The following is a 20,654-nucleotide window of genomic DNA, read 5'->3' as shown; positions in this document are numbered from 1 at the left end:
CTCAGCCTGCAGGTGATGAGAGGGAGTATGTGGCAGGAGATGTAGAGCCCCAGGAGAGACAGAATGAGGAGGTGGAAGATGAAGATGACGAGGAGGCACAGCATGATGTGGTGTATGACCCGATAGATGATGATGATGATCTGGATGAGGGTTTTGAAGATTGTGATGATAATGAGATGACTGAGGAAGAAGTTTATAGACAGTTGAAATTGATCACTCATGTATAATATGGTTGTATTATATGAATAAATATATAAAATCGGCTTGAAATTTGTAATTATAAATACGGACCAGTGCTACTCCATTCGGACCAGTACCTCTGAGAGGCAGTGGTCCAAATGGACCAGTGCTCCCAAATTCCCGTTTTGATCCCTGACACTATATAAGGGACAGTGTAAAGTGAGCTGGTTATTATTATAAAATAAACCCAGACAGGGTGATACAGGACCGTAATGCCTAGAGGAAGAGTCTTGAATCACCATGAAGGGTTTAATTTCACGATAATTAAGTTATTCCACGAAATCGAGTCGTACATGAGCTGATAGCTGTAAGCCATGTACGACAAGATTGAGTGGAATAACTGTTTTATTCTCTCCACAGTCAAAGGATTTTGAGAAATTTTATTTGTATTTTTTGCAAAATCAATAAATAAAAACTTCATACAAAACGTCCGACAGAATCATTTCCGCTTAGAATGTAAACAAACCGGCGAAATAACAGTAGCAATTTGTGAAAAATGCGATAATAATCATTCTTGAAAAATAGAAAAGAAATCTTCTTACCATCAAATACTTTTATTCCATATTTCATTGCTTTTTATTTTTTGGGGTTTTATTTTCGAGTTTTTATTTCGTCCTTCGTTGGTTCAGCAACATGCGCCGCCATTTTGTTTTTCTCTACTCATGGTATATGAGCTGATAGCCTAGTAGTAGAATAGCCAATCAGAGCCTGCGATTACGCATGTCCAGTGATTGTGGATAGAATAATGTACATTATCCCACTTATTCCAGGCTACTTGCTAAAGAAAGCAGTAATTTGACACAAAATATTGATTTATAAATGATTTTATCGATTTAAAAAGAATTTTGGTCGGAACCACGTCCACTGATCCCTGGTCAGGAGAGTCAGGACTTAATCACAGGACTCTCAAATTAGTTTGATTACCTTCATTTCACTATTATTCAGCTCCGTTTATTTGCTTATGAAGTTTATCTTGTATTTAAAATGGTCTGTGTAGAAACTGAATCAATCACTTTTTATCTTTTTTCAAAATATTCAGTGAAATAATTGTTCTCTCTTTCTCTCTCGGTGTGTGATTAGCTGATTTTGGCTTTGCGCGGTATCTTCAGGGGAACACGATGGCTGCTACACTTTGTGGTTCTCCCATGTACATGGTGAGTCTTTCTTTTCCAGCTTCTCCTGAATGTATTTCTCCCATGAAAGGAAATACTAGTGCTCGAAATGTCCAATAGAGAGAGGGAGTGATAGAGAGAGGGGATATACAGAGTTTAGACACAAAGAAATTAAGAAAGACGGAAATAAAGAAATGAAGAGATTAACCAAAGCATTAGACATTATATATTAGAAATTAGACATTAACCAAAAAAATACAAATATGAGATCTGATCTTAAATATTATTTGTCATTATAAGTCTTATGTACAGTAAATTATAATAATGTTTGAACAGTAAAATTGAACCTGACAGCTCTGTTTTATTTATTTATTTTATTTATTGTATTTTTTCTAAATTTTGATTTAGGAGTAAAACATGATTAGCATGCTAACAGCTAGCATGTGTGTTTGGCAGGCTCCTGAAGTGATCATGTCACAGAATTATGACGCCAAAGCTGACCTGTGGAGTGTGGGTACCATCGTCTTCCAGTGCCTGACTGGCAAAGCTCCATTTCAGGTATGAAGTACACACACACATCTATATAAATACAGTTGGATGTGGCCTTATGCAGGTACACTGTGTTTGAATGAATGTAGAGGAGCTGGTGTTATAATCAGTCATGGTGGTTTCACATTTATTTACAGGAGAGTGTAAGTGTCTCAGTGCAAGGATTGTGGGTAATTTAGTGACTCACCAGAACTCTTTTGATGAAGAACAAACAAAAAAGTTTAACTAAATTGACTGACTGACTGGCTTATATACAAGCATATAAACAGTGGCGGTTCCAGCTTGTACGGCACCCTGAGTGACCCCTCGCAGAAAATTGCCTCAAAAATCTATGACATTTTAAACAGCACAAATAAAATAATCATAACATTTACAACATAAAACTATGTAAATATATTCTCAGATGAATAATTATCAAAAAGAAGTTCCCAAAACAAATAGAAGCAAACTGTCGTATATAAATACAAATAAAAAATGAGAATCGAATTATTACACTATTACTAACATAAAACACACAAATAAAGAAAGAAAGAAAGAAAGAAAGCACAACTTTATTCATCACACACTTGTGAAATTCCTCTCTGCATTTAACCCATCTGGAGCAGTGAACACACACGTGAGCAATGAGCACACACACACATACCCAGAGCAGTGGGCGGCCATGCTAACAGCGCCCAGGGAGCAGTTGGGACTTCGGTGCCTCGCTCAAGGGCACCTCAGCCCAAGGCCGTCCCATATTAACCTAACCGCATGTCTTTGGACTGTGGGGGAAACCGGAGCACCCGGAGGAAACCCACGCAGACACGGGGAGAACATGCAAACTCCACACACAAAGGGCCTCGCCGGCCGCTGGGCTCGAACCCAGAACCTTCTTGCTGTGAGGCGACCGTGCTAACCACTTACACTACCGTGCCGCCCATAAATAAATAAAGCTAAATTGCAGAAATCCTGTGTCACACAAATCGAAAACACACTGATGCCTCTTTTCCACCAAATCAGTTCCAGGGCTGGTTCGGGGCCAGTGCTGGTGCTGGTTCACAACTCGTTCAACTCGCAAGCCAGCTGAGAACCAGTTTGCTTTTCCATAGCTCGCGGTGCTAAGGGAAGACACGTCATTACGTCGCTGTATACGTCAGTTACGTCACCGTATACGTCATTACGTCGCTGTATACGTCAGTTACGTCGCTACGTTTGCATAAACCTTGGCGCGAATATCGAAGCAAAAACAACACGGAAGAAGCAGCAGCAGCAACAACAACAATAATAATAATGGATGACTTCGCGTTTGTACAGCTGCTGCTTCTCGTTGCTTAAAAATGGCGACCTTTCGCGGTCTTGTTATTGTTGTCGGTCTTAACAACTCCGCCCCCCCCGCTGACGTAAGCGGTTCTTTCCTCTGGCCCAGCAGAGAGTTGGTGCTAGCCTGGAACCGGTTTTTCTGGCCCCAGAGCCAGTTCTTTGTCAGTGGAAACAGAAAACCCGGTTCCAAACTAAGCACTGGCCCCGAACCAGCCCTGGAACTGCTTTGGTGGAAAAGGGGCATTAGAAGAGAACCTGATTATTACACTATTACCGTACACTTCAGACAAGAAACACACAAACTAAATTGCACAACTGCCATCTAAACCCTGACCTTTCTTGGCTTCCTTGATAGATCTATTACACAATTAATTATACACTCACTGGTCACTTTAACTGGAACTTGTTCTTGATTCTGAGGTTCCTGTTCTTGGCTGCAAGACTGGAACCCAGTGTGTTCTTTCTGCTGTTGCGTGCCGAGATGCTTTTCTGCTCGCCACGGTTGTAAAGAGTTGCTATGAGTTACTGTATCCTTCCTGGCAGCTCCAAGCAATCTGGCCATTTTCCTCTGACCTCGCTTATCAACAAGGTGTTTGTTTCCACCTACAGAGCTGTCACCCACTTGCTCAGTGTTTTTTGTTTTTCACACCATTCAGTGTAAACTCTGGAGACTGTTGTGTGCGAAAACCCCAGTTTCTGAAATACTCAAACCAGTCCATCTGGCACCAAGTGAAAGCCACACTTTGAGATCACAGTTTTTCCCATTCTGATGTTTGATGTGAGTGAACGTTCACTAAAGCTCTTGATTTGTAGCTGCATGATTTGATGCATTGTGCTGCTGTCAAGGGATCGGCTGATTGCATAACTGCATCAAACAGAAGGTGTTTGTTATGGGTGTTCCTAATCAAGTGGCCAGTGAGTGTACGTACAGTATAATTATGCACAATTTATCACACTTTCAGAATAGTCTCAGATGAGCCATACAACCTCCTTGGCTAATTCTAGGCATAAGACACCCCAAAATACTCAGTCGATCAGAAAAGATAAAAATTACAGGATATTCGAGACGTTTTTTGAGTCCGCCTACAGCATTGTAAACTCCCCTGACTGAGCTCAGGTCCGAGTTAATATAATACAGTTACAGAGAAGGTTTATGATGCCACCTCAGTGAAAGGTAAACAAATCAATAATGTGCTAGTTAGATTATATTCGTTTCGCTGAAGGCTACGCACATTATCATGATGAAACGGTGTGAAATTATATCCAGTGTTTTCTAAGCTAGTTGGACAGAAAACGGAATATGTATAAGAGCAGAGCAACATACATTACCGTTCAAAAGTTTGGGGTCACGTTGAAATGTCCTTATTTTTGAAAGAAAAGCACTGTTCTTTTCAATGAAGATCACTTTAAACTAATCAGAAATCCACTCTATACATTGCTAATGTGGTAAATGACTATTCTAGCTGCAAATGTCTGGTTTTTGGTGCAATATCTCCATAGGTGTATAGAGGCCCATTTCCAGCAACTCTCACTCCAGTGTTCTAATGGTCCAATGTGTTTGCTCATTGCCTCAGAAGGCTAATGGATGATTAGAAAACCCTTGTACAATCATGTTAGCACAGCTGAAAACAGTTGAGCTCTTTAGAGAAGCTATAAAACTGACCTTCCTTTGAGCAGATTGAGTTTCTGGAGCATCACATTTGTGGGGTCGATTAAATGCTCAAAATGGCCAGGAAAATGTCTTGACTATATTTTCTATTCGTTTTACAACTTATGGTGGTAAATAAAAGTGTGACTTTTCATGGAGAACACAAAATTGTCTGGGTGACCCCAAACTTTTGAACGGTAGTGTATACTAACGAATATGTACTATTTCATTACATTACATTATATTTGGGTGAAGCCATGGCCTAGGGAGTAGCGAATGAGTGAGTGATTTCGGACACAGCCCTGAGGTCATAGGTCAACCTACCTCTGCAGGACAAAAAATAATGGCAAAAAATCTGAACATTTTCTTTGTTATGTATTGATTTTTTTTGTCCTATTTCAGTATACATTCTTACTTACTTTTAGTCAAAATATTCTACTTTTTCCTGCGTTTCACACAGTTTTTTTCGCTCACAACCAAGCGAGATGCAAACTTTTGCACTCAACTTTATGTATTATATTCTTTATATAGATATAATTACATTTGCTTTATCACAATTTAGTACATGATATCATGGGAAATTTCAGTTTCTCAAGCATCTAGAGACATGTTACTAAGTTCTGGGACACAAGGTCAGGAGTAAGCTCCATTAGACAAGATGAGAAAATCCTGTTATGTATGAAAATAAAATTAAAAAAAAAAAAGTTTCCCACAGACTGCACAGGTCAGCCTGGAATATTTTTACTCCTGAACAGCTTCAGGTTTGGCTCACTGACTTATTTACACAGCAGCCGCAAAGGGACATGTGGTTGTGACGCTATTTCATAATCCTCTGGTAAACATAACCACGTGTCCACACACACACACACACACACACACACACTCACTTTCCGGCATGAAGAAGCATGTCCCATTAGTCATGATCAACTTATTCCCTAACAGCTTTGCTCCTTTAACATAAACATTTTTACTGACTAAACTGTGACCTGACAGAAACCGAATTTAACCTGATGATTGACAGACTTTAGATCTGTTAGTTTATTTATAAGGATATGGACTAGGGCTGGGAAATATAGCAATATAATAATAGTATGTGTGTATATTTAAATAATATTGGCTTTTTTTCGTGGTATATCAGATATATTCCATTCAGCTGGCATGATATTGAACAAGTCGAAGACGAGCAGATGAATGGAATATATCTGATATACCACGAGAAACAAGCCAGCCAATATTTTTATTATGATACAGACGGGTGTTCAACGCGTCTTTCTCTTTCAAAATTCTCTCAAACTCTTCCGTATTTAACGCAGCAAACCTGGCGGCCATGTTTGTTTACAAATTGTCCCAGTCGCTCACTCACTAGCGCGGAAGTTTTATGTCTCCAGCACGTGACGTCATGTTGTCTTGACAACCGTGCATTATCGTAAACCATATTCAACGCTCATTCTCTATTGGGTAGAGTGACATAATACATGTAGGATAAGCGATATGCTAACAGCAATCAAAGCAAATGAACGAAACCCGCTAGAAGGGAATAGAACACGTTTTTATTCCATCGAAAAAGTGTCCTGTATGTATAATAATGTATGTGTATAATGTATACATATTTCATCGTGGAATTATCTTTTAAGAGGTGCTGCACACTGAAATGTGTTTTAGAGCTGAAAACTAACTGATATGGCTGTACTGTGATGAAACACATCAGTGCTGGTGTTACTATTAATAGAGTTGCTATTTTTATTTTTAAAAATTGCCATTTTATGGGTTGAAAATGGCTCAAAATGCCATTAAAATCATTCTGAGCCTTGCAGTGCCGATGTTGACATAGAGTCAACTATTTGGTACTTTTCTAGGTCATGACATTTTTATGCAAAAAAAAAAAAAGAATGTTAAAACCCAGGGCGGCACAGTGGTGTAGTGGTTAGCGCTGTCGCCTCACAGCAAGAAGGTCCGGGTTCGAGCCCCGTGGCCGACGAGGGCCTTTCTGTGGTGCGGAGTTTGCATGTTCTCCCCGTGTCCACGTGGGTTTCCTCTGGGTGCTCCGGTTTCCCCCACAGTCCAAAGACATGCAGGTTCGGTTAACTGGTGACTCTAAATTGACCGTAGGTGTGAATGTGAGTATGAATGGTTGTCTGTGTCTATGTGTCAGCCCTGTGATGACCTGGCGACTTGTCCAGGGTGTACCCCGCCTTTCGCCCGTAGTCAGCTGGGATAGGCTCCAGCTTGCCTGCGACCCTGTAGAACAGGATAAAGCGGCTAGAGATAATGAGATGAGATGAGAGAATGTTAAAACCCTTTAACCAGAGGTGGGTGGCCCATCTCCCCTAGCCCTCGCGCTTGAGTGGGGAGTCTATGAAACCGCGATCATTTTTAAACATATGCTGATCAAGACTCACTGAGCAACTCCTGCTTCAGATAGAGCTGGTTTGATTCCCTGGACCAACAGGAATGGATGAAGTGCCCTTGAGCAAGGCACCTAATCCCCAACCGCTTGCTAGGTGGGGTGTGTCAGGGTCCTGTTGTACGTCGCTCTGGATAAGAGTGTCTGCTAAATGCTTGAAATGTAAAAACAAAATTCACCATCATGACCCTTAGGTACGGAAGCCGAGAGAGGCCCTTCATATAATCCTTTTTTTTATTCACCTTGTTATCCCGAGATAACGACATAATTAATTCAGGATCTCGAGAAAACGACACAACTAATTCGAGATCTTGAGAAAACAAAACCGTTATTCCGAGATCTCGAGAAAACAAGACAATTATTCCGTGATCTCGAGAAAACAAAACCGTTATTTCGAGATCTCGAGAAAACAAAACCGCTATTTCGAGATCTCGAGAAAACAAAACAATTATTTCATGATCTCAGCTGGATCACTGTATCTCCGTCGGTAGAGACGAAGCCGGGCCAGTCTTCTGCGGAGGTGCCGCGGACTAATCTTGAAATTATCCCTTATTAAAAGACTTAATGCAATCTCTCCCTGTGTCAACCCCTGATCAAAATATTGCCTTATTAGGTGATCGATTATTCCAGACATTCTAATGACCAAAGTTGCGTCTATACAGAATGAGAAATAGCCCCAAAGTCAGCATATCACAAGTCTCTTGGCGCACCTGAATGAACCATTTCTCAGCTGTTTTCTCGAGATCATGAAATAATTGTTTTGTTTTCTCGAGATCTCGAATTAGTTGTGTTGTTTTCTTGAGATCCTGAATTAATTATGTCGTTATCTCGGAATAACAAGGTGAATAAAAAAAGATTATATGAAGGGCCTCTCGCGGTTTCCGTACTTAGGGGTTTCCATTCTTATGTACTATTCGAGGTAGAGTTTGAGTCCTAACACTGATTGGTTTTCATATTACGGTTTATGTTATAATTTTTAAAACCTCTCATGTAGCCTTAACAGCTACAGAAACCTCTGTTTTGAGTACCAGTCCTTAGATTTTCTTGATGAGCAAATAGTTTTAACTGCCAGGCAAGCGTTTTCGACAGTGTTTAACGTCACCGTGCATGAAATCGCTAACATCGTACAAACGCTTAAGTAAAAAACCAGGCCTAACAGGAAGTGACTGAGCACAATGTTTTATGTGCCAGCTGTTTTTCTTTTAGATTAACCCCAGCCTGAACAGGATTCTCGACATGTTCTGAGTGCTGAATGCTCGAGGTTCCCTTATCTTTCCACTGGTTCTTGACCTCGAATCAGCTGAACACCTCCGCGCTGCTGGAATGGAAATATAAACAGACACGGCAGGGTCAAACGGGGTCACCTATGAGCTCGTGTTGCAGATTTCACATTGCTGCTTCTCCCATAAATCTGTTTACCGTCAGGCTGTTGATTCAACTCAATTAAGTTATTTACCGAACAGCAGCAAAGGATATATTTGTAACACAAAAGAAGGGAACTGACGAGTCAGGGTCTTAAAGTATATTATTCGGTAATAAAAGTAATAATTCAGCAGGTTACTCAGGAAGTGCAGGGATGTCATGAGAGTGAGGAATGGAAATCTGGACGTGCTGACAGTTCCTGGGAGTTCCAGAGGTTCTAGGAAATTAAGGCAATAGACTGCATGTGAAAAGGGCTGTTCCTTACGACAGCACATGTCACAATCAGTGTTCTCTAGTAGCTCGCTGATATGCTTCCAAATGCTATTTATGTTTTTTTTATTTGGGAAAATAATGCAAGGAAACGAGGCTTCATTTAATTAAAAATGTGTACATTTTCATACCTAATGAAAGAAAAATCGAGTAAGAGAATATCTACTATAAAAGGAAAATGTGCTGTTATGAAAATATTTTTGTCATTTTTCATCATAAAATCTAATAATCTCAAATACATAAATCCAATAATGATCTACATTTTAGGAAATTCCTTCGTAATCTGTATATTTGTAATCGTTCTGAATCAGGATAAGCATGAACATGGAACATATACCGTAGATAAGAGTTTTGGTTCTGAATGTAGGAATAACTGACGTGAATAATATCTAGAAACGCCTTTTAGCGAGTGGGCGGGGCTTATAGTCTTTGTGAAAGTTCCTAAATTTCAGAGAATGAAAACTGATCGGCATGACCAAAATCTCTCTCTGTCTATCTATCTCTGTCCCCCTCTTTCTGTCTGGTCATCTATGTTTGTCTCACTCTGTCTTTATTTCTGTGTGTCTGTCTCTATCTTACACTTTCTCTGTTTGTGTTATTCTCTCTCATGCTCTCTTTCTGTCCCTCTGTCTCTCACTCTGTCTTACTCTCCCTGTCTGTCTGTCACTGTGTGTCTCTATATCTGTCTGTTTCTGTCTCTCTCTCTCTGTATGTGTGTGTCTCTGTCTTTCTCTGTCTCTTTCTTACTCTCCCCCTCTTTGTCTGTCTCACTCTGTCTCTATCTTACATTGTCTTATTCTCTCTCCCTCTCTCTCTGTCCCTCTATCTCTTGCTCTGTCTTACTCTTCTTGTCTGTCTGTCTGTCTGTCTGTCCATATCTCTCTCTCTCTCCATATCTGTTTCTGTCTGTCTGTTTCTCTCTGTCTGTCTCTCTCTCTCCCTCTCTCTAGGCCAGTAGTCCTCAGGAGCTGCGAATGTTCTATGAAAGGAACCGGAAGCTCAATCCAAAGTGAGTGACCTGTGCTGATTTCCACAAAGTTCATCCATGATGCTCTGCATTAAGACTCGTTGAAAGCTTCACAGATGTTTTTTCGACTCATGACTCAAATTAAATCCACACTGACCAACATAAACATCAGCCTTAATCACAGGAGCAATTTTCCAAAAGTCTAAAGTCCACAATGTTCCACTTGCCTCAGATCAGCCAGGACATACTGTATTCAGTGTTTAGTTTTGCTTGGTAGCTCCTGTGATGCATGAAACTACTGATACGGCGAAGCTTTCTGTTTCTTTAACACAGCAGCATAACTCGACCTTTACTCCATTCCTCTTTAATTTCCCCTTCGTGTTTATTTGTGTTGAGCACTCCTGTGTGATCTATTAATAACTGTTATATGCCCGCAGCTCATGTTATAATCTTGCTACATATCTTATTTTCCTACACAGCCTGTCTTGAAAAGTAAACAAATACACCTCTCACCTACACTATAACAGCAGTTTCATATATTTTCCCAGCATCCCACGGGAAACCTCCAGTCACCTGAGACATCTGCTGCACGGCCTGCTACAGAGGAACCACAGAGACCGCATGGACTTCAGTCAGTACACACACACGCACACACGACATAGATAAACAGTCATTATATCTAATAAGGTTTTGTGTTTTTTATTCTTTCTCAGATGAATTTTTTCATCATCCTTTTCTCGAAACAAGCACCATTGTGAGAAAATGTAAGCTTTCATCATATGTGATCACGTGTGACATTAATTACACGAAAAAATGTTTCTAGTTCAGAAAATTTTACTTTCTTTCTCTCTGTCTGTCTCTCTCGTTCTCTTTCTGTCTGTCTGTCTCTCTCTCTCAGCCTCTCCATTACCCATGCCATCATACCCCAGCTCAGGATCTGGAAGCTCCAGCAGCGGATCCTCAACCTCCAACCTCACCCCTACACAGGTACCCCCCCTCCACCACACACACACACACACCACATCACAATTCCACATCGCAGCAACAAAGCAAACTTTCATTTTTCTTTTTTTTTTCTTTTTTAATAGTCGGACGCTGGAACCCAAAGGCCACACCCAGTACACAAAGCCACACCTCCTTCCAGCTCCCAAATGAAGGACTCCTCTTCTTCAGAGACGGAGGACTTTGTCTTGGTGCTGGCGCAGCTCCCCAGTAAGCACATGACACCCCAGTCCCACAACAGCACTACACACATCCAAAAAAATTAATTAAAGAATTGCCAGGGATTTCCGAAGAAGAAAGACTTAGACGCCTCATGAGAGGTTTTTTTTTTTTTTTGTACTGTAAATGTGTGCGTCAGTAGCTGAAAGGCGTTTCTTGTTTTGATCCTTTTAGATGAGATGGCAGATCAGGACAATCAGGAAATGGGGATACAGAGTGGGTAAGTGGAGAGGGTTTATGTGTCTCTCTGTCTTTTACACTTTTAAAAAGTTAAATATAAATTGTGATTTCTGGCTAATTGCTATAGTATAAGAGAAATAAAATACTGCAGAGCATGAAGTTATAGGGATATTATCGACTTCTGGGACGATCCACATCAACCACCTTGTCAATGATTATTTTCCTTGAACAGAACGCCACACCCAAGTGGTTTCTTTCACCCAAGGTTTTTAGAGGTTCCGTCCTCGACTGATGATGTTCTCATGGACCATAATGATGATGGAGTCGCTTTTACTGTTGTTTCTTAGTGGGTTCTACTTTTCTGAAATGAACCAAAGTGTGTTTGAGACTGGAGTTCCGTTTCTCTCCAGCTGTGTGATGAAGTTTGTGTGACTTTTGTATCACAGGTGTTCTCTTTTGAGTCCAAGTACCTTTGTCGGTGGAACATCTCCACTGTCTCCATCTCACCGTATATCTCCAAGCCCTACCAGGTAACTGTGTGTGTGCGTATGCGTGCTTAATAACAATTGGAACAACTATGAATCATGTGGTGTCCATCATTATTAACGCATACTACATTTAGCACATTCTCTCTCTCTCTCTCTCTCTCTGTAGACCTGTAGAATGCGGTGGCAGTAGTTACAGCCAGTCTGTGCCTGTTCCTGTGCCTACACAAATCCACAACTACCAAAGGATGGAGCAGAACCTGCAGGGAGCATCGAGGTCAATAGACTAATAATACTATCTCACACACACACCTTGATTAAAGCTCTTGCACTGTGAGCTGGTCACAAGACTCTGTACTTATTTACAGGACTGCCGTCCCCACAAGTCATTGCTGCACAGGTGGGTTCCCCAGAGGCTCTCTTAGTCCATCTCATCGCAGACTGTCTACAGGGGGGTCCAGACCTCACCAACCATCTCCCAAAGGTAGACACAGACAGAAATCATTCATACCTAAAATGACTAGGAAAAATAAAAAAAAGCGTACCCATCCTGTTTGCCAGGACCGTTCATTTTATTTTCAACACCAATAGAGCTCTGAGTATTCACTGATACTGATTTAATACTAATCCGGACTATTCTCCATTTTAAAAATAATAAAACTGAATACCAGGAACACGTACAAAAATTATTAATGCAGTGTACAACCCCGGTTCCAAAAAAGTTGGGACAAAGTACAAATTGTAAATAAAAACGGAATGCAATAATTTACAAATCTCAAAAACTGATATTGTATTCACAATAGAACATAGACAACATATCAAATGTCGAAAGTGAGACATTTTGAAATTTCATGCCAAATATTGGCTCATTTGAAATTTCATGACAGCAACACATCTCAAAAAAGTTGGGACAGGGGCAATAAGAGGCTGGAAAAGTTAAAGCTACAAAAAAGGAACAGCTGGAGGACCAAACTGCAACTCATTAGGTCAATTGGCAATAGGTCATTAACATGACTGGGTATAAAAAGAGCATCTTGGAGTGGCAGCGGCTCTCAGAAGTAAAGATGGGAAGAGGATCACCAATCCCCCTAATTCTGCACCGACAAATAGTGGAGCAATATCAGAAAGGAGTTCGACAGTGTAAAATTGCAAAGAGTTTGAACATATCATCATCTACAGTGCATAATATCATCAAAAGATTCAGAGAATCTGGAAGAATCTCTGTGCGTAAGGGTCAAGGCCGGAAAACCATACTGGGTGCCCGTGATCTTCGGGCCCTTAGACGCCACTGCATCACATACAGGCATGCTTCTGTATTGGAAATCACAAAATGGGCTCAGGAATATTTCCAGAGAACATTATCTGTGAACACAATTCACCGTGCCATCCGCCGTTGCCAGCTAAAACTCTATAGTTCAAAGAAGAAGCCGTATCTAAACACGATCCAGAAGCGCAGACGTCTTCTCTGGGCCAAGGCTCATTTAAAATGGACTGTGGCAAAGTGGAAAACTGTTCTGTGGTCAGACGAATCAAAATTTGAAGTTCTTTATGGAAATCAGGGACACCATGTCATTCGGACTAAAGAGGAGAAGGACGACCCGAGTTGTTATCAGCGCTCAGTTCAGAAGCCTGCATCTCTGATGGTATGGGGTTGCATTAGTGCGTGTGGCATGGGCAGCTTACACATCTGGAAAGACACCATCAGTGCTGAAAGGTATATCCAGGTTCTAGAGCAACATATGCTCCCATCCAGACGACGTCTCTTTCAGGGAAGACCATGCATTTTCCAACATGACAATGCCAAACCACATACTGCATCAATTACAGCATCATGGCTGCGTAGAAGAAGGGTCCGGGTACTGAACTGGCCAGCCTGCAGTCCAGATCTTTCACCCATAGAAAACATTTGGCGCATCATAAAACGGAAGATACGACAAAAAAGACCTAAGACAGTTGAGCAACTAGAATCCTACATTAGACAAGAATGGGTTAACATTCCTATCCCTAAACTTGAGCAACTTGTCTCCTCAGTCCCCAGACGTTTACAGACTGTTGTAAAGAGAAAAGGGGATGTCTCACAGTGGGAAACATGGCCTTATCCCAACTTTTTTTGAGATGTGTTGTTGTCATGAAATTTAAAATCACCTAATTTTTCTCTTTAAATGATACATTTTCTCAGTTTAAACATTTGATATGTCATCTATGTTCTATTCTGAATAAAATATGGAATTTTGAAACTTCCACATCATTGCATTCCGTTTTTATTTACAATTTGTACTTTGTCCCAACTTTTTTGGAATCGGGGTTGTATGTAAATATGTTATAATTATATAATTCTTGATTCTCATGAAGATGCACAAGGTGAAAATGTGAAATTAATTGCATTTAAAGTAAACCTTAAAGGAACCTTAAGTTTAGTAGTGTATAAGTTGCTTTTAAGACCAGTGCTTAAATTTAGCTGTAAATTTTAATTACCTTTCCTGAAGTTTTTAAATTCATTAAATATCCTAGTTACTTTAAAACCCTTTATTGGTATTCTTAAAAGTAGTAATGACTTTAAATACGTTAAAATGTTAAAGTTAGTAACTTTAAGTGACATCTTAAACGTTCTTTTTTTACAGCATTTCATTATTTTTAAGAAGTCCTGGAAAGTCACTTAAAGTTATGCTGTAAAATGCTTAAAATTATAAATAAATAAATACACTGAAATTTAGCATTTTGTAAACTTCGAGAATACTTTAAGAATATCTTAAAGCTGTTAATTCGTCTAATGGTGTTTACAGGGAGGGAAGAAATATTCATCAGGACAAGCAAAGTGCTTTGAGATTGTAGGAAGGAAGAAGGAGGAGAAAAAAATAGATATCTGAAAAATATTAAAATGGGGCAGCCATCGTCTAAAAGTTAGAGAAGCAGCCTTGTACCCAAAGGGTCACTGGTTAGGTTCCCTGGACCAGCAGGAAGGCACTGGGTATGGGTGTACTCCTTGTACGTGTATGTCACTCTGGATAAGAGCATCCTTTTTCTTCTTCATTTTATTAAGTGCTTAATTATAGCATAGCTAACCCTAGCACTGGCACTTTTTACCACCAGTCTTTCTGGGCTTGGGACCAGCATGAAGTATGCACTGGCTTGTAGAAACCCAGCGGCTGGGTATTGTTACCTCATCTGCATATCTTTGAACTGTCGGGGAAACCCAGCGCACACCCAAGCAGACACGGGGAGAGCATGCAAACTCCACACAGAAAGGCCACTGTTGGGTTCGAACCCAGAGCCTTCTTGCTGTGAGTCGACAGTAGTAACCACTACTAAATTAGTAACCAGTATACTAAACAGAAATTAGGGATTCAATGTCAAAAGTGTCATTTGGAGGGACAATTTGATGTTTAAAACACAATTAAATTAAGTTAAAGCTAAAAAAATAATCGCTTTGGCATCATCTCGTCTCGTCTTCTTCCGCTTTATCCGGGACCGGGTCGCGGAGGCAGCAGTCTAAGCATGGAAGCCCAAACTTCCCTTTCCCCAGACACCTCGGCCAGCTCCTCGGGAAGAACACCGAGGCGTTCCCAGGCCAGCCGAGAGACATAGTCCCTCCAGCGTGTCCTGGGTCTTCCCCGGGGCCTCCTCCCGGGGGGACATGCCTGGAACACCTCCCCAGGGAGGCATCCAGGAGGCATCCGAAAAAGATGCCCGAGCCACCTCAGCTGATTTCTCTTGATGTGGAGGAGCAGCGGCTCTACTCCGAGCTCCTCCCGAGTGACTGTGCTTCTCACCCTATCTCTAAGGGAGCGCCCAGTCACCCTGCGAAGGAAACTCATTTCAGCCGCTTGTATCCGCGATCTTGTTCTTTCGGTCATTACCCAAAGCTCATGACCATAGGTGAGAGTCGGAACGTAGATCGACCGGTAAATTGAGAGCTTCGCCTTTTGGCTCAGCTCCTTCTTCACCACGACGGATCGGTAAAGCGACCGCATCACTGCGGAGGCTGCACCGATCCGCCTGTCGATCTCACGCTCTATCCTTCCCTCACTCGTGAACAAGATCCCGAGATACTTAAACTCCTCCACTTGAGGCAGGACTTCTCCACCAACCTGGAGAGAATAAGCCACCCTTTTCTGGTCGAGAACCATGGCCTCGGACTTGGAGGTGCTGATTCTCATCCCAGCCGCTTCACACTCGACTGCAAACCGCCCCAGTGCATGCTGAAGGTCCTGGTTTGAAGAAGCCAACAGGACAACATCATCCGCAAAAAGCAGAGATGAAATCCTGTGGTTCCCAAACAGGATTCCTTCCGGCCCCTGGCTGCGCCTAGAATATGCCTCGCTTTGGCATATCCTTTGAAAATATTACTTCTTGAATTCTTCTGATGCAGCAAATGTTGCATTACTTAAAACCAGGTCCTTCAAATCTACTCCAGCAGGTGAATCATGTGCTTCTGACCAGGAAAATCTCTCAAATCATTAGTTTTCTTTTGTCACAGACATGTAAAAGTTTTTTCCTTTACTTGACATGTTTCGACGGTGTAACTTCCGTCTTCATCAGAGGGTCACCCGGATGTTGGTGTGTGACGTGCTTTTATAATCAGCTGATGTTACGGAGGTGTGACCTCCCTGTCAACATTGACAGGTCGGTCACACCTCCCGCTGTCAGTGTTGCCCCCTCAGGACAGCGCTCCAGGTGTGGGAGAGCATGTATGCCCCCTCATCCCTGTTTATTGTTCTTGGGCTACGCTTTCTGATGTCTATTGACTCCTTAATCCAACGGAGGTATCTGTTGTTCTCTTGTTGTATGATTTGAGCATTGTCCCAGTCCATTATATGATTTTCCCTTCTACAGTGGTCTGTTACTGCTGATTTGAGGTTCTCATAAATAAAGGAATGCGAAAAAGAAACAGAACAGAGACAAACGAGCAAAAAAAAAAGATAAAGCCACGCAAGAGAACCTCAAATCAGTAGTAACAGACCACTGTAGAAGGGAAAATCATATAATGGACTGGGACAATGCTCAAATCATACAGCAAGAGAACAACAGATACCGCCGTTGGATTAAGGAGTCAATAGAAATCAGAAAGCGTAGCCCAAGAACAATAAACAGGGATGAGGGGGCATACATGCTCTCCCACACCTGGAGCGCCGTCCTGAGGGGGCAACACTGACAGCGGGAGGTGTGACCGACCTGTCAATGTTGACAGGGAGGCCACACCTCCGTAACATCAGCTGATTATAAAAGCACGTCACACACCAACATCCGGGTGACTCTCTGATGAAGATGGAGGTTACACTGTCGAAACATGTCAGGTAAAGGAAAAAACTTTTACATGTCTGTAACAAAAGAAAACTAATGATTTGATTTAATAAGAAGACATAATGAACGTGATACACATAGGCGCCAACTTCATGTCAACATTGGGGGGGTCAGAATTATGTTCTTGCACCGTGACGTCATGACGTCGGCAGTGTATGTAGTTGAATATCAAAGACTCAGTTGTAAGTCATTTTCATTCATTACTATTCACCATTGCAAGTGGGAAGCGCCCATTTTAACGATAACTTATTATGATGCATTAAAAAATCTCACGACTTTAAACATTGTATGAAACACAATTTATTCAATAAACAAATTTAGCTTCATGCAATTTTCTTTGAGATGAATTCGGCAGACAACTGTACATGAATGTAGTTTCTGTTAAGAGTTAATGGATATGACAAAGTTAATTTTAATCTTACAAACTTTAACAACACATCTCTTTCATGGCGACGGAAATTAACAAGTAGGCAGTGAGAAAATCATATTCATGAACATGAGAAAATCATATTCACCCTAATAGCCCATCAGCCCTAAAACTTCGCAAAAACATCACTCCTTCTGTCACAAGCGCTGAACTCATTGGTAATTTTTTTCAAATCAATGTGGTCTGTATGTTCCTTGTGTGTGTAAAGAACAGCCAAGTAATTCAGTCTCGGAGCAGTCATGGTGCTCCGCAGGTAGGTCTTAAGTCTGCGCAAAGCACTAAAGGACGTGTAAATTTTGCGTAGTGCAACCTGTCAGTCACTCACTGCCAACCATTGGAATATTGCAAGTGGAAAAGGGGGCGGGTCATGTCCGATCATAACATTTTAGGTGACGTTTCTATAGATTACTTATTTTGCATTCAAAGCTAGGCTATTATTTGTTTAGGTGGTTTCAATCATCAGTTAACATGAGTTCATCTGTACTGTTTACTACTTTTTTCATTATTGGGGTGTTTTTGCCCCCCCAACTTTATCTTTGGGGGGTCAAAAAGGTCCGTGCCCCCCGCAGATGGCGCCAGTGGTGATACATCTATTAAAGGAAAATCTCTCACCCGTGCAGGAATCTTGTTTCTCCAAGACTGAAAGTGGGAAAACCCGAGACGTAGTGTGTTACTGAGAGAAAGCAAAAGCTAAAAATGAACAAAAAGCTAATTATGGAAAGTTATTGTGTGATGTGAAAAATTAAGTTTGTGCTTTTCCTCAGTGGGAACAATACCTGAGACCCCTGACCAATCAGAGCTGCCGTGGAGCAGGACGGGACTGCAGGGTGAGCGAGGCTGCGTTCTTTATCAGTACACACTCACATGAGCATAAATATTATATTATATTATTGGGCCTGATTGTCATGCCGTATGTCTCTCTGCCTCTTCCTCTGTCTCACACCGGCTCAGATACGCACGTCCGTCTGCCGAATCAGGTCTTCCCTCTTTTCTCCGATGTTGGTACCATGGAAACGACTTTGCCAACTAGAAACAGGAGCCAACAACACAGTCCGGATGCAATCATACACAGGGTGAGTTCACTCTCCCATACACCACACAAACACAGTCTGAGTGAAAGGGGCGTGGTTTCTGTGTCCATCAGTCAGAGGCTCAGAGGTGTGGCTCGCCTCAATCAGCTTGTTGTATTGTTTTAGACAAACACGTACTGTATCTCTCCCTGTAGGCGCTGTCTTTGGTCACGTTTTAAGAAGAAATTCTTCATAAGATATATATATATATATATATATATATATATATATATATATATATATATATATATATATTAGTGCTGTCAAAAATGTTGCGTTAGTAACGCGTTAACTTGACTCAATTTTAACGGCGATAATTTTTTTATCGCGAGATTAACGCTCTGTGACATGATGTAGGTTTTTCATAAGCTTTTGAAACTGCCAGGAACTTGGAACAGAGACTTTGCTTAGAAACCCAGCAGCTAGACTGTAATGCCGCGCCTCGCACAGCCAGAGTCCTCTGCCCTCCTCCCCCAAAGAACCAGCGCGGGCAGGGCGCGCTAGTAGAGATGGGATTTATGGCTCTTTGATGGGATCCGCATCTTTGTGATCCGTTCTTTGAAAAGAGCCGTTCAAAAGACTGGCTCATTTGGCTCTTTTTAAATATTTATTCAGTTTTAAGAAGACAGCGTCTAAAGAAGCCAGATCCCTCTGAACTGTAAACTCAATGCTATCCCAGAAATCCCTCCTGTAATATGCAAATTTGGCCGCCTCTGATTGGACAGCGCGACGCATCAACAAGCAGAAAGTGTAAAAGTACAAAATGTGTTAAGTGAGCTGAAACAGTAAAGATCAGATTCAATGCAATATTTATCAACGAACAACTTAAAGTTAATATAATAGTGTACTTTATATTATAATCAAGCATGTCAAGCCTACTGTCACTGTGTAACCTATCTCTCTTTAGTTGTAGACTAACTCAAATAGTAGATCATTTCACTCATGGTTCTCTTGCTAGCCTCGTGCCGGTGCTCGGCTTAGGTTTCACTTTGCAGTGGCTGTGTCAAGATGTGTTATGCTTTGCAATAAAAAAAAAAAAGCAACATTGGTACAAAGCAAGCCCATTCACTTTTTTATGCTGATAAGAGAATTACAATGTTTTTTTATGTGACAAAAATGTGCGATTAAATTGCGATTAATCGCGAGTTAACTATGACTGTCGCGACATTAATCGCGATTAAATATTTTAATCGCTTGACAGCACTAATATATATATATATATATATATATATATATATATATATATATATATATATATATATAAACTTAACAAAAATAAAAACTTTACACTCGTTTCAAAGTCAATAATTTGAACATTTTGGAAAATAGGTTTGAAATAACGATTGTATTCAATTATCTTGTCATTAAAGATGCTATAGCATACAGATCATGTTTGTCATGGAATCGGTTCCACCGGAAATGCGACGACAATGTCCATGATCAAAAACTGTGAGTCACAACTTAATGCAGAGCAGAGCGCAGGCGATTTCGAATGGTTTGGGCAGTCACTCGACCTCCAAACAATTCATTCCCAGTGGATGTGGCAGTGACAAACCGATTACGCAAATGACGTAAGACAATCCATCGGTCTTCTGCGTGTGACGTCACACGTGGTCGACCAGGACGGGGGCGGTCGGCTGTGGTGCCAGTTTGATGGAGACATGTCTGGAGATTATGGATGGTCTGTCGACTGCATCCCATAACCCTCGCAACGTCAGTGACGGATGTTCCCGTATTCAGCATGCCAATGGCACGTTCACGCTGAATGTTTGACAGTCGTGGCATTGCAAAGTAACGAATAATTAACCATAAAACCTTGTTTTTCTGAGATGACACTCTACTCTGCTACCGTGAGATCAATTGCACGTGTATCAATAGGTCACGTCACTTGTGCCACGTGGAAACGTGATTTTAGCGTGCAGTGCTCTCGCACGTGCTACGTAGGCCCGACCAGTAGAATGAATGTGTGACGTAATGCCCTTGACAATGCATTTAACCATAATCACAACAAGAACTCTTTCAAGAAAAGTTTCTAAACACTATTTGAAAAATAATGAGT

The 20,654-nt window shown here is 41.2% G+C and overlaps 1 protein-coding gene across 3 annotated transcripts in view; it reads left to right on the top strand.

Moving 5' to 3' along the window:
* Positions 1–20,654, top strand: part of ulk1a (unc-51 like autophagy activating kinase 1a) — a 145,817-nt gene that overhangs the window by 38,525 nt on the left and 86,638 nt on the right. For all 3 annotated transcript variants that reach the window (XM_060931266.1, XM_060931265.1, XM_060931268.1), the window contains exons 7-19: positions 1,321–1,394; positions 1,809–1,910; positions 9,895–9,953; positions 10,460–10,542; positions 10,625–10,675; positions 10,810–10,898; positions 11,000–11,123; positions 11,307–11,352; positions 11,759–11,842; positions 11,967–12,074; positions 12,166–12,281; positions 18,290–18,352; positions 18,477–18,598. In XM_060931266.1, the coding sequence (XP_060787249.1) occupies positions 1,321–1,394; positions 1,809–1,910; positions 9,895–9,953; positions 10,460–10,542; positions 10,625–10,675; positions 10,810–10,898; positions 11,000–11,123; positions 11,307–11,352; positions 11,759–11,842; positions 11,967–12,074; positions 12,166–12,281; positions 18,290–18,352; positions 18,477–18,598 (1,121 nt within the window). The remainder of the gene's footprint in view (positions 1–1,320; positions 1,395–1,808; positions 1,911–9,894; positions 9,954–10,459; positions 10,543–10,624; positions 10,676–10,809; positions 10,899–10,999; positions 11,124–11,306; positions 11,353–11,758; positions 11,843–11,966; positions 12,075–12,165; positions 12,282–18,289; positions 18,353–18,476; positions 18,599–20,654) is intronic.

Source organism: Neoarius graeffei, chromosome 10, assembly GCF_027579695.1.
Source record: "Neoarius graeffei isolate fNeoGra1 chromosome 10, fNeoGra1.pri, whole genome shotgun sequence".
Lineage (NCBI taxonomy): Eukaryota > Metazoa > Chordata > Actinopteri > Siluriformes > Ariidae > Neoarius > Neoarius graeffei.
This window is presented reverse-complemented; position numbering and strand designations above follow the sequence as displayed.